General features: G+C 38.4%; 1 protein-coding gene across 1 annotated transcript in view; it reads left to right on the top strand.

The window, feature by feature from the left end:
- Positions 1-14,829, top strand: part of PDXK (pyridoxal kinase) — an 84,679-nt gene extending 69,850 nt beyond the window's left edge. Inside the window, exons 8-11 of the mRNA XM_077817815.1 lie at positions 1,241-1,352; positions 2,392-2,528; positions 3,285-3,351; positions 4,184-14,829. Of these exons, the coding sequence (XP_077673941.1) occupies positions 1,241-1,352; positions 2,392-2,528; positions 3,285-3,351; positions 4,184-4,296 (429 nt within the window). The 3' untranslated portion in view covers positions 4,297-14,829. The remainder of the gene's footprint in view (positions 1-1,240; positions 1,353-2,391; positions 2,529-3,284; positions 3,352-4,183) is intronic.
- Positions 14,830-15,066: the final 237 nt, after the last annotated feature.

Below are 15,066 nucleotides of genomic sequence, written 5' to 3'. Positions count from 1 at the left end.
GGCATCTATTTATAGGCTACAGCCAAGTCTCTGTTTGAGAGGCTTTTCAGGTTTTTTCACAATTTTTTAAGTTTTGATTGAGATAGTACAAGAATATTAGAAACCTTGGTGAAACATTTAATATGGAATGAAAATGGACTTGCCATTACCTCATAGATTCATTGCACTGGCAACAGTGGGTGGAGTTACTGATTTTGACCAACTCTGTGTGTGTTAGGAAGTTTGACAGTTGAGAAATAACTTTGAATAACTCAGACAAGAAAGGAAGGCGATACAGAATAATAATAGGAGAAGTAAGCCCTTATTATTCAGCTGTTCATGAGTCATAGCTAGGCCGAGAGGATTTCTTCTAGGGGAATTTATTTTTGTATCTGCTTTTTATGCTAAATCCAGTACTGAAGTCATCCTTTCTTTGTGTAAAAATCAAAATCACTTCCACACCAGCCAATTGTAGAGTCACAAATAGGGATTTGACTTCTTGTGAGAAATGGTAGAGGTGGGAATATACCTATAATGTTAGACATGTACACGTCCTCTGCAGATACACACATGCCTTTGAAACATACAGTACCTAGGTTCCAAAAGGAGAAGGAGATTGAGAAACATTTACATGATAAGCTCAGATAAATTCCCTTTATTTGAGGCTTATTAAATTTATTATTATTATTATTATTATTATTTATTATTATTCACTTTCTCTTAGGATGTTGGCTATATAAGCCATTCTATCCTTATAGTTCAGTGTTAATACCTCAGTTGCTGGAGAAGTTATCAGAATCCTATTAACTATTACAAGACACTAGCGCTCACACACGTATATGTGGATTCACTCTCCCCTGTCTAATAAGATCTTAAATCACGGAACTTTTTGTGTGAGGGGAGCCCCACACCCCACATTATTAGACATTTCTTATTACTTATGGTTTCACTCTCCTCTTTGGAGGCCTGTACAGTTGAACTCATGGTATTGGACTGTATAGGAAGAGGATCTGAAAATAACACAGAGACACTTAATATATTGTAATAAGTGCATTAATGTTATAGATCTCTAAATCTAATGCTAATATTTTAAATTAGTTGTTTGAGGGGAAATTATTTAATCTTTCTGAGGGTTGCAATGAAGTTTTTAAGTATTCCACAAAACTGTTCTTCAGCATTATTAATGGAGCTGTGCTCAGTGACTGCTACCATTTATCAGTAATACATAATGACCAGTTCTTGTTGTTTTGTGCATGGGAAGGTAATGGATATGCTTCATGCTATGGGACCAGAGACAGTGGTGATCACAAGCTCAGACCTACAGGGTTCTCTAGGAAGTGACTTCCTAATTGCGCTAGGGAGCCAAAGGAAAAGTAAGTCATGGTCTTGTTTTATCGAACAGCTCACTCCATTTGTTTCTGTTGCTGTAAAAATAAATCACTCCATGAAAATCGCCTGGAGTACATGGGAACAGCTCAATCATATGGATTCGGACACCTGCAGTGATGGTGGGGTGGGAAGATGGAAACTTAAGATGCTTGTCAGTGAAGAAGAAAAATTGCACTGTCTTCTTGACAAAATAGATTGTAAACAACCTGGACAGGAACAATTTGTTTCTTTCCTAAGCCTTTTTTCTCTCCACGTCTCCCCCACCTTCTGATAGCACCAAGCACTGTGTGTACGCTTGGTAAATTGGTGTTGAATGCTCTCATATTAAAGGAGTGCTGTTGAGCAGGATGGCAAATAATCCCACTTTCTTCTTTACCAGTGAGATGTAAGTGTAGAGATTACATGCTGGGCTGCCAAAAAAAAAACAGTTGGATTACTAATTAAGAAATACAAACCTGATCTAGAACCAATTGGTGTTCCTTGGCACCACCTAAAAATTCTAGTGTACTAAATGGACCATAAGCTGTTTTTTCGTTATTGTTGTAATCATGGGTCAGGTACAGACTGTGTTCTCCATTGTGGCCTGTGGCTGCCCTTACATTTAAAACCGAGGTGCAACCTAGAGATACTAAGTGTTCCAGCACATGATGCTTATCTTGGTGTGAGCAGCTTCCAGATTCACCATACTTACTGAACCAGCTGCCAATAGGTCAAGATGGAGAAATACATGCTGGGACCTGTGCATGCTTGGCTTGGACTCCTTTATGGAAGATGATGGTGTTAGCTATCTCTTCCAAATTATGTGTAGCACTCACACTGCAGATGTGGCTCCCAAATGGGCAAAGTTTGGAGAAAAATAGTTTGAAAGAGCTTGTATATAGTTGCAAATTTTTAAAGATCTGCCTAAGGAACTACTGACTTAAAGTGTCAAGCACTACGGTAACTGCCTTTTAAATTTTAGTAAGTATTGTATTAATTGCAGGGAGAGGTTCTATTTCTTAACTGTGTATGTCTGCCTTCCAGCTAGAGCAGATGGCACCAAGGTGACCCAGAGAATTCGAATGGAGTCTCCTAAAGTGGATGCTGATTTCGTTGGAACTGGAGACTTGTTTGCTGCGATGCTCTTGGCCTGGACACACAAACATCCAAATAATCTTAAGGTGTGTGAGAGAGGTGGTGTTTTTTTTTTCTGGCAGGAAACTGCTTTAATAAATGACTTCTTTCATTTTATTATTGTTAGTCCTCAGAATATAGATACAGAATGCTGGAGAGACAATATCCGGAATACAGAATAATATTTAGTCTCTAAGGTACCACAAGTCCTCCTTTTGTTTTTACTTCTTGCAAGAGTGTGAGCTATTCCCCTGACCAAATTTCAGCTCTGGGACACTTAACATTATACAAACTTAAAAATGTCCCCTATAGATATAGTTCCCTCCCCACAAAAACCCACTCATTTTTGGTGATTGCATTTCAGTGATGGCTGATGAGGTCTTTCTCTGAACAGTCTGTAAAAGTATTTGGGGATTCTACCAAATCAAAGATACTCTATACATTAAAAATATTTGTTTTTTGTCCTTGATTCATAACTGATTTTTACAGTAGTGGCGCTTGTTATCAGAATAAGTGTTTTGCACGCTGATTCTTTCTTACTTATTAATTTTGGAGACTGTGTCCTTAATTTGGATCCTTTTGCTCCTAGTTATTGCAAGATTCTACAGCTTTTTACACTATGCATTAAATTCAGCTGCCAACTTGTATGTGCCTTATAGAGTGGAGAAAAAACAACTCATTGACTCTTGTTACCCTTCGGGTCAATCAAGTTGGCCTCTGAACATTCTAGTCAAAAGCACTGCGACTAACTTGGGCGATTGGAATGTTGGTAAGCCTAAACATATATGTATATTTAATTTCAGGTGGCATGTGAAAAGACAGTATCTGCTATGCAGCATGTTCTGCAAAGGACCATCAAGTGTGCAAAGGGTAATCATTTTACACCCTGTTCCTGAATTTACTCTGTTCACATCCTCATTAGAACAAACATTCTAGAAAGTTGTTTTCAGCACTAAATGTGGCCTATTATTAGACTACACCCACAAAACAGAATCTAGGGAATTCTAGCACCAGCGTGTTCACTGCTGTGTCCTCTAACTCTGTTCTAGATGACAGTGGTAAAAATGCGCTGGTGAGTCGACAGGTGCCGCATTTGCGGTGGGACTGCATTACTATTAGAACAAGAGTGAGAGAATTTGAGGAAAATGCTGAATGTAATGGACAAGGGAGCCTCACCTTTTTCCGATTTTGGATGCACCAGCTGGCTCAGTTACCCTTTTCTGTGTATGTTAGGCTTGGGATGGATTCCTCGACTATTAATGAGTGGTGAATTTCTGTCTTGTGATAGCTGAATTAATTATTCTTCAAACTGTCTTCTCGTGGGAAGGGGAATTAAAAACACCAGCTGGAAGCACATAAGTAATCTAGTTTGACTATACTGCCATGCAGCCTGGTCCCTGTCACCTAGAATACAAGTTGCTGAACTCCCTCGAGTCCCAGTAAGATCCAAAGAGGAGTTGAGGGCCCTCAGAACTGCTCAGGAGCAGTCTCTAAATAATGGTGGAGCTGCAGAAGTACCTGAGCTGGCGGATAGGGAAAACAATGTGCTGTATACCCTCTGGTGGAGGCAATGGGCAGTGGTAGCACAGTGGATGAGAAGAGGGGGAAAAAAGTAATGATGGGGACAGGACAGAAACATATTCATTCTTTTTTTTTTCCTTGGGTGTTTGTTTATTATTGACACTTCAATATCTTCTTTTAGCACACGCTGGAAAAGGAAACAAACCTAGCCCAGCCCAGCTGGAACTGAGAATGGTCCAAAGCAAAAAGGACATAGAAAACCCGGAGATAATAATAAAAGCTACTGAGTTATAAAGGCTTGTATGTCTCCCAATAACGCACAATGTATTGATGTCCTCTTTTTCTTTCCTGTAAATTGTAATGTTTGCCTTAGATCTGTGACAGAAACCTGACTTCCATGACTTCCCTGTGTAGGCAGATATCCACAATCAAACATATGTGCTGGCCTTGCTTGGTTTAAGGAAAAAAAAAAAAAAAAAAAGTGAGTAGTAAAACTTACTCACAGGTATCAAAATGGCTGTCACATTCACTCAGTCTGTGTACCATAGGCAAGAGAATACACGGGTTCCTGCCTCTCCAAAGACTTTGGGTATGAATTTGCTAGTGGAATGACTGACTGACTGGCATATATACTGTAGCAAAGCATCTAGTGCCAATTTCACTAGCTACCTACTCCCTTAACTGAAGGCATTTGGGAGCTTATTGTGGTATTCACTATCTTGACTGCCATGAAATTCAGTAGGGTTGAAACTGCACACAACTTCAGGCTGCATATAGGGAGCAGTTTGGAGATATTGAGCATTAGGTGCTCTGCAGAGGTCTTGAAGTATCATTTCATGTTAATAACTTTTCCTGTTTCTGGCCTATGAATGAATATGTGATTCCAATTTCTATAGGTGCTAATCCCTTTATTTCCTGTGACTACAAGTATCCACATCACTTTGTCCCCATGTTCCACTCCAGAAAAGACCAATGTTACTAATCTAATTAGCCAGCCAGTAGCACCAAATAGAAATTTATAATTCTACCTCTGGAACCAGATTTAATTCCTTTTTTTATTAAGACTTCAAGACAAAGCTTCTTTAAGAAAGGGAGATAAAATGGCTACCTTTTGTAAAAGTAACCCTCTTAGTATTCCAACGGATAGCAAGCCATTGGGATACTGACAACATTCATTATTTGTTGAGGGGATTTTAACCTTTATGGATGGTTCTATTTAGGAAACCTTAGAGGATGTACCTGCTTAATAAAAATGAGCACTGTACAACAGGTTCATCAGTAAAGCACTAAATAGTGAACAGTTGCCTACCTTGCCTGCAGACATAAGTAAAGAGATTCGTTTGTTTATAATGCCACTCTTTAGACAGTTTCATGATCTGAATTTTACTGAATTATTTTATGCTTCCTCTCCAAAACAAATAGCGATTTTGTTTTTAATGTGTGTTGCAAGATGTTAGAGTGTATCTAAGGAGCTATACTACTGCTTATTATCCTCCATAGTACCAAAGCACTTCAGTATAAAGTTCCTCCTGGTCTCTTTTTTTTTTTCCCCCCCTCCCTTCCATGGAGGCAGCTGAGGAATTTTTATTGGTTAACCCTTTTTGTATCAGAATCCTGTTCCCTGAAGTGTTCTCAGAATGGGTTTCTTGACAACTTCTGTACTCTGGGTGCTGATTAGGCACTGGGGATATTCCTGAGAGATGTTGACCACCTCCAGCTCCTCTTGACTTCAACAGGCACTGCAAGTTCTCTGCACCTCTGAGAATGAGTCTTAGTGTGTTCTATGTGCCCAAACCTGAAAACAGCCTGTGAACTTGATTTGTTCATCCTGGCACACAGAGATACAAATTGCACCCTCTTGCAGTAGCAGGAAGCAGTTGTGCACGGAGGGAGATGCTAAAAGGAGGGCAGTTTCAGTTCCATCCACGCTCTGAAGCTGCCAAGAAAAAGCACTTGATCTGTGTGTTTCCTGGGTGTCTTCCCAGAAACTTCTTCCTGGCCAGCCCTGCCCAGTTACTAAGCTGGGTCAACTGGCTAGGTCTAGGTCCCTGAGCAGTGCCTGGGTTGTAGGTAGATTGTGCCACTGCAGTCTTTGTTCATCCACTATCCGAGTGGACTTTCTGCCATTGGAGCCCCTATTTTGTTTCGACTTGCAGAACCCAGGGAGAGAATTTACCCAGGTATCACTAATTTTAGGCCAAACAGATTTAATTTTTGTCTTTTTAATAGAGTGGAAGTTTTCCAACTAATAGACTTCTTAAATCTCTCTTTTTCAGCATCTCTGAAGCAAATAACCCATAAGACACTAATGCATTTTGCAATAAGTTTAAGAGAAGAACTCTCAGCTTTTGCTCTAAGTGGCTAATCCTTTATCATCGCCAATGCACTCAGCAATTAAAATTTAAAAATTTGCTCTGCTGACATAGGAAACACAAAAAAGAATCTGGAAATTACTTAGTAAACTTGACTGTACTGCCACAATTTACAATAACCTCCACCATGAAATAACTTCCTAGCAATAATAATTCTGGTAATATGAATAAAGCATAGCAATCTCCTTTGGCGCATGAGCTTATGGCTGATGTCCAACATTCATAGTGTTAGCAAAGTCCTCAGCACTGTATTTTTAAACAGTTTAAAGCTGTTTTCCTTCTAGATAATTGCTAATTCCCATATGTTTAAAAACTGATCTTTATTACTTTAAAAACTGCCCTCTTTAACATACAATGTTTGCTGTGGAAGCTGCATGGGAAACATAATCAACTTTCAAATTAGAGATAGTAGCTTTTAAACAAAAATGATATTTCAGTAATACAACTCCAAGGGCTTTCTACTCATTTTTCAACACAAATACATTTTTACCACTGCCAAGTGCTAATCACTTAGTGGCCATGTATCCCACCCCAGAGATAACTATAAGCATAAGCCTTTTTTGTTTCACTTTTTTAAACTCATAACATTTCATGTTGACATTTGCAGTGCTTCCCATAGACTTGGGAAGCTCTGATCAACAGACTATTGCTCCATCTCTTCACTCAATGATTCTTTAAATATCCTCACAGTGTTAAACTTCTAGCACTAACCCATCCAGAATTTTCAACTTTTCCATAGCTTAGTGAGAAATTCCTGTTCTTCATGTCAGGGGGTCAAAGAGAGAGGTTCATAATCCTCTTCTTTTTTGAAAAGCAGCAGTAACCATACAGATCCAAGCTTCTTGCCATCAAGAGAGCATAGTGATGGCAAGCTTGCAATAAGATGCTACAAAAGGAGTCTCTTTTGGTGCGTAGGAGCAAATACATTGGTTTGTGCTTCTAGGAAAAGGGAGGGGTTAATATGGAAAATGGAATAATAGATTCCATGAAAGTGGTTAATAAATTAAATGACAATAATTCAGTACAGAATTTTTATCTGTAAAACTTAGCCAAAATGAATTTTCCTATGAAGCAGAACAGAGGCAAGCTAATAAGAGGCGCCTATGACTTGCCATAGCAGCTTGGACCTGTGGTCTAAATCAGATATTCAGACCTTAGGAATGGCCTGTGCCTGGTGCTTCAGAGGAAGGGAGACCCCCCTCTTCCCCCATCTCCTGCATTAATGCCCTTCTAGTTTTAATATCTGTGATGAATTGACACAATACCCACAAAAAAGCAGAGGGAAAATAAAGACATGAAAATGCAGAACTGAACTTGGAGAAGTTCAGTTATGAACTGGCCACAATTTGCAGCCACTGCATTCTACCATCTTCTGTTGAAGGCAGTGGGAGATGCTCGTATGATATCTGAATGAACTCCCATTGAAGTCAATTATATTATTTCTGTGACTTTAATTAGATCAGGCCATGCATCAGCTGCAGAATCAGGCTCAGTGTCTAATAATTGAAGAAGCATGGAGAAACTGACTGTAAGTGCACATTGTAGTTACCTTGTAACAATGTACATTCTGGTCACAACATATGAACAAAGGTATTTTTCAACGTTAAAGCAATGCATGTAACTTGCAGTGAAATGTTACGTAGCACTTTTTCCTAGTGTTTTTAGAACAAACTGTGTGTGCCACACTGCACAAACTCAAAACAATCCCATCCAATCATTCTTTTATTCCTCCTTCTCTTCTCTTCTCTTGGATGTAACATCCATGAAGGTTCCACTGATACAGAAATTCCATGTACTTCCAGAGCAGCTAGGAAACGTTTCAGTATTCACTCTGGCCTTTAGCACAGTTGCTCATTATCCCTTTAAAGGAAATGAGTCTATCACAGAGGTCAAGTCTTATCCACTGGCAGATCCTCCTACAAAGAAAAGCTGTCAAACTAAAATGAATGTCTCTAATGACTGCAGAGCTACAAGCAATTTGGCAGAGAACAGCAGTTTCAATCATTCTGTTCAGTGATTTTCATCGGTCAACAAAATGGAAGGCTGGTGTTACTTGAGCTAATTCATTTGTGTTTGACCCCATGTTCTGTGATGAACTTCTTTGTGGGCAGCCATTTTGATTATTATAGTTTCACTTATTTGTGGAGCCCTTGTGCAGAATGGACCAAAACTCTCTTTAAAATGAATTATCTCGTCTCGTCTGGGCCAGAACCCAACCTTTTTGTGCGTAAAATTTCTGCTGACTTCCTTGGAAGATATACACATCACAACACTTTGCAGTTTAAAAAAAAAAGCGTTGTGGAAATTTATTCATGCTTGGCGTACGTACACTTTTTTAAAAAAATCTGCATTAAAATTGGTAATGGAGATGTTCATTTGCTGATTTATATTTAAAATGCAAAAACTCTATAACCAACATACTATACAAAAGAATTGGCGGACCAAGGTTTCTAGCTAAAACCCTTGTTAAGAGTATCCCATACCTACCTGGATTGGTCGATGTTCATTCGTTGTCTGATACTGTTACAGTGATTGTGATAGTCTATTTTATTTTACAACATGTGGCAAGAAAGATTGTAATAAAAATGTCTACATTAATATATTGTGCATAAAAATTGTTAGCTCTTAGTTTTGAATATGTTGACCATTTCAGAATTAAACAAAACAAGAACAGTTCGGTAGTGGTCCTGAGTATGTGGATTTGGTTAAGATTTTATTAGTAGCTGATATAAAGATTGGGTGGATAAGGGGAAAGCCCACATTTGGACACCTAAATTATCCCAATATAAAACCACAGGATTGGGGGCGGGAGGGGCAATACTAGGCTTATCTTCTGCGCATTTCTTTGAATAACTTTCATAGCAGCAGAAACTTGCTGGAAGGTTAAGAGTTAAAGCTCACTAATGGAGAGGAGATGGAGTTAGTGATTTGAGGTTGCTAGACTGATTTATACATGATGTTTAGCTCCATAACTGCCTATGAGAGACCTACATGTTGCAATTGAAAAGTGACTCTGGCATTCTGCATCTCCATTCCCATATACATGTTACTGAAGGCGTAGGGTGAGAGAGTATTTTGCCCTCATTGGGGATCAGGGGCTCCAGAGCAAGAACCACAGTTCATTCCTTGGTCTGCTTCTTGAGCAGTGAAATCGAAGGGAGTGCAGTGCCAGGTCAGGTCCCCTGGCCTATATCCACATGGCATAATTTACACATTCCGGCCGTTCTGTGAGTGGAAGAAGGCAGACATCCAGTCTAGTGAGAAACATGGGAGTTCCTTTATTAAAGAAGTCACTTCTGCAAAATGCCTGTGCCAGTCAGAGAGGCTGTTTTGGTCACTTAGCCAAATGAAATTGGTGCCCCCTAATTAAATGAAACAATGGCTCCCCTATACCCCTTTAAAAAGTTGAGTTATACGCTGGTATAAAACTAACACATAGTCCAGCTACTTGGAAACCAAAATGTTTCTTTACCAAAGCTTAAACATTAAACAAATAATTTCTCTTAAATCAGATTGCAGCTTTTCATTGTTGGAGTACCTTTAAATGCCTATTTGAGTCAATGGAACAGATATAATTAATTAAATATTTAGAGTAGAATATTTTCAAAAGAAAAATGGCTTTTGAAAATACCTTTCTCCTCTCCTCTTGGTGTTAACTATTGACAAATGAGACCCTTCATTCAAGGACAGTTTCTATTCCATAGCATTCTGAAATACATTATGCTATGCACAGCAACTTAAACATTCAAGTCTGCAATAGTTGTTAAGCTTTGAAACTAGAAATCTCTTACTTTTAAATATTTGGGTAAATCAATGAGTTTATGCACATTTATAGTAGAAGATTTAAGGTAAACAGGATGCCCCGATGCTTATCAGAAATGTGAAACGTGTGTGCTTATTTTACCAAAGAAGAGCCTTGAACACAGATCTCATAGGGAATCTGTTGTTTTTAATATGTTTTCTTCAGAATGAGATCCCAAGCTAGTTGCTCATCATTTAAATTGAGTCAAAAAGAAACTATCCAGGAGAGAAGAACATATAAGCAGTATAGCAGCCCCACAACTTCCATACAGTTAACCAGGAAACCAATCCCAAGCCTCGATAGTGACACCAAAAACAGAGTCTATGAATTGGCACTTGTTGCTCCAGCTACCAAGCTCCCTCTGGCCTTGATTCAGGAAAGCACTTACATGCTTAACTTCAGTGAGTCTTTAAGTAAATGGAATGTAAACATACGTGTACAGTTAAGCATGTGTCTGAAATACTTTCCTGAATAAGGATGCATATTCCTCAATTGGTGCCTCCGGGACCAGCTGCAGGTCTTGAGGCAAAAAACCATGAATTTGTAGAGAATAAGGTAGCACATTGAAGAAAATACCAACAATATTTGAAGGCTGTGCCATATGTTATCACTGAAATTACCTGTATAAATTACATATTGCCTTTGTTGTTGCATTGCTATTTAGAAAAATCTGTGTCTAGAAGAATGTAGCATATGTACTGTGTATATGTGTTAACGTTTTAGTTGCAGTGGCGGGAAAATGCAGAATTTGGGGGCTGGCTGTGCAGGCCTTCAGAATGGGAGCAGAAAGTCTTACGAATTATATTTTTATAGACAGCACTGTGGCTTCAGGTCCCAGTCACATCATATCTGCCTCTTCCAGGAGCGTAACATTGTGAGGGAGGAGAGCAGAAAGTGGCTACGACATGGTAGGGATAGTACAACCCCACCAGCCCTGGACAGATTACAAATAAATAAAATATGCCTTTGAAGTAATATTTTTTTAGTTCTAAATTGTTAAACAGAGAAATATTTACAAGTAAACTTTCTATGTACTTGACATTTGTGTGGTGTTTCGTATTGAATAGATGACCCTATTGTACGTTTGGATCTCTTAAAGATCATCCTTGAGGCATATAAAATAAGTAAACGAATTCTATGCCAGACAAACAGAGTGCTATGTAATGGTTTTAATTTCTGGTGAAAATGTCGGCTTTGATAGTGTTTGTGTATATTCTGGTTGGCTCTCGTGCATTTTGTTCTTTCTACAGAAAGGCTTTTATGCTTAATTGTGGAGGGGAGCAGTAGTACAGTAGATAAAGGGCTAAATATTGCTGCCCTACCCACTGTAATTTGTGCATTGATTTTTTTTAAACATCTGTAGTCCCAAATTTCAGTTTTGAGTTGCATTAACAATAACGATAAAAAAAAGCTGGGGTAAGTTAGAAACTTATGGATTTTGAATTAAGCATGTCTCGGAGGTGCTGAGGAGATGAGTCAAGAGAATCAAAGTTAACATGACTAAACTAAAACTGAATGTGAAGTTGACTGGCTTTGTTTAGCTGCCCATGCTGAGTGGAGTGCAAAAATAGACAAACAGTATGGATGGAGAAAAGTGAAGGGGTTTTTTTTGGTCAGCAAGTTGTTGTAATCTGAAGTGTTATGAACGTTTTTTAATATGTGGCCTGACTTTAAGAAGAGCTGAGTTACCAATAAATCTCATTCAGTTGGAGTTGTGGGTTTCCAGCACCTTTGAAGATCAGACCAATTATTTCTTACCTTGATGTACTTTTTTTATGTTTAATTTTCAGGGTGGGAGAATAGGAGAAAAGCAAATCACTTCTAAGTATCAAGAAACTGGTTTGGGGTTTTTTTACATTTATTTTACAGGGCCTCCATGCAAGGGCGAGGGGCTGCCTGCACAGATAAACTGGGTTAGCGTCCAATGTTGGATGCTGTATCCATATCCCAGCCATGTATACATACGGGTTGGAGAAATTATTTGACAATAGTAAACAGTAATGTCTTCTTTCCCTTCTCTTATTTTTCTAAAGAAAGAGTCCAGTCTCCTAAAAACACTTATAAATTCCTCACTTTTTGCAATAGCTGGGGAAGAACTTATCAGCTGTGTTCTCTTGGGAGCTTTTTCGTATCCAGGCCTGACAAAGTGCTACTCGGCTTTGTAGAGATAGCAAAGAACTAAAAAAACCTGATGGAGCATCTAATCATGTGACACGGGACAGAGGAGGGTATGCTTTATTCTGTGCTTTACTGTGCACATACCCGACTCCCATTGGAATCTGTGGGCACAATTTATGTGTGATGAGTCTTGAGGAAAGAATAGAGCCCCTGAGGCAGAATCAAAATGCACTTACTTCTCTACCTGCACTGACCTTCAGGAGGAGATGCAGCAGTTCTTGGAAGGTAGCAAGGAGTATAGGTACATGGCTATGCTTTTCACTTAGTGACAACATCCTTTAAGGCAGGGAGTGCCAAGTTTGTTTGGTTTTATTGTCAAATACAGCCCCCAGGGCCTGATTAAGCATATCATGCATTTGATATTAAAGCACATGCTTATGTGCTTTGCTGTATTGGGGCCCTCATGGATCACTTGCTGTTTTTCTAGCCATATGAGACTTCTAACGATGACATAGTCTTCATGGGCCCTTAGATTCACATAGGGGAAATAAATGGAAGGTGCTTGCATACAGCAATCATTTGCACTTCTTTTTGTATATTTCTAAAGTGAAATCAATAACACAATTGGGGCAGGATTTTGCCCAGCTTTCCTAAGAGCAACAAAAACTTTTAGGCCCTGATCCTGCAAATAGTCGTGCGCATGTTCAACCTTTAACATGCACAAGTAGGTCCTATTGATGTCAATGGGGCTATCCACATGCATTAAAAGTTAAGAATGCATTTGCAAGATGTAATGTAATGTATTAAATTCTATTCCTTAACTTTTACAATAGTAAGTATGAGGCTAATAGAACACTCTAAGATACAATTAGCATCATCTGCTCTTCCACACCCAAATGCTATCTCATTTTGAAAGAATTGATACCCTTGATATTGAATTGCCAGCTGGTGTGGTGGGCCCCACTTATTTCATGAAGAACTTTGGTATTTAAACGCAACTACTTCAAACAAATATTGAAATCTCAGTGCTCTCAAGTGAATTCAGTTTGATTGTTTCAACCGAGTACCTCTCTCCCACTGCAAAACCACTACACAGTTGCACAATTTGTAGTACAGTGATTGTCGTTGTCATTGGAAGATCCACTAGAACTGGATACGGGTTGCTTTTTACAACTACAGTTATGTGGGTAAAGTAATGTGAAGTAGCTTTCACAGTGCCTGTTTTCACAGTACTTGTACATTGTCAGTGTTATCCAGGTCTGACAAGAATTGTTTAAAAATTAGGCTGTTTCTGTAGAACAAATTATTGTAGTTCTTGCAGCAAACACTATCTGAACTCATAGTTTTTGCACAAGAAAAATTTAAGGCACCCAATAAACCCTGCTGTTCACTGTAGAAAACGCTGGATTTGAATTGTTCTGCACTTTTCAGCATCTAATGGGTTACTTTTTTTAAGTCTCCCAGTCTAAGGGGCATTAATATGTATTTTTATTGTTGTTTATTTACAGATTAAAAAAAAAAAAACTTCCTGAACCAAAATAATACTAGTATCCCTATGAGGAAGGGTGTTCCAGAAGACCTAGTTTTATAGGCAGTATAATACTAGTTGTCATTGTGAGCTGTCAGCCGAATACGACTTTGTCTGAAGAACCTATTAATAAATGATCCATTGTAAAAGAGCACTTGTAGATGTATATACATAGTCTAGCAGAGCCCTTAAGTATGAGCTTAACTTTAAGCATGTGAGTCGTTCCATTGACTTCAGTGATACTACTCATGTGCTTAAAGTTAACTTTGTTAGATTGAAGCCTTTGTCCATAAGTGCCAAGTGGCTCCATCAGAATTGATATTTATACAAGAAATGTTCAATACTGATTGAACAATATTTTCTTCTGACTTATTAGTATATTGGGAAACTGTAGTATGGTTTGTCATTAGAGGAGAGAGATGATGTGATAGAAGGGTTTACGTTCTGGATATTCTAATGCCATTGAATCGTGACCTTACAATTTGCTGTGGGCGCCATTTTAAATGTAGTCTTTTTATGTCACTTTCACTTTGGAAAATGAAGAAACATTATTTTCTAAATGCCATTTTACTGTGCTTTTCACTTATTCAATCACTGGAGAAAAGGGAGTTTGGAATTGTTTTCCATTGGTGTTTTCTCCAGGCTGTTGATTTCTGAAAAGGAGAACTAAAGTTTGGCCTTACTTAAAATACATAAAATGAACCTTAAATATTGACCCAGTTGGTGATTTTTTTTTCTTCTTAACAAAAGGTGGTAGCATCTGGAAGAGGCCAATGTGTAGGACTTTTGTTTGTAGCACATTTAGTCCCGCTGTACTGTTGTCCCATGTAAATGAACAGGGCAGAGGTCACCAGAATCTGTTATCAAATAGAGTAATGCTGTAATACAGAGTGTACATTTTTGTGAAAGTCTTAACCTCTTCTTATGAAGATTAAACACAAATTATTATTTTCATGGTGTATACGTGAAATGTAATTTTTTTTCAATAAAATGTTTCTTTTGCTAAACGTCTTACCTGGACTTTTTTAATGACCTATTTATCTCTGGAGTCCTTTGTATGCAAATCTCACTAGGAGGAAAATAGAATGAGGGGCCAATGCTCACCTCACATGCATGTTAAAGAAGGTCTGGGGCTTAGTATATTAGAATATAATAATATGATATTATAAATTGTAATAATATAATACATTATTATAAATTATAGCAATGTAATTGAAGTCAGCTCTGTGTGAGAGGACTCCCCC

The sequence above is a fragment of the Eretmochelys imbricata genome, chromosome 1 (assembly GCF_965152235.1).
Source record: "Eretmochelys imbricata isolate rEreImb1 chromosome 1, rEreImb1.hap1, whole genome shotgun sequence".
NCBI lineage: Eukaryota > Metazoa > Chordata > Testudines > Cheloniidae > Eretmochelys > Eretmochelys imbricata.
Note: the sequence above shows the minus strand (reverse complement) of the source record. Positions and strands in the feature narration are given on the sequence as shown.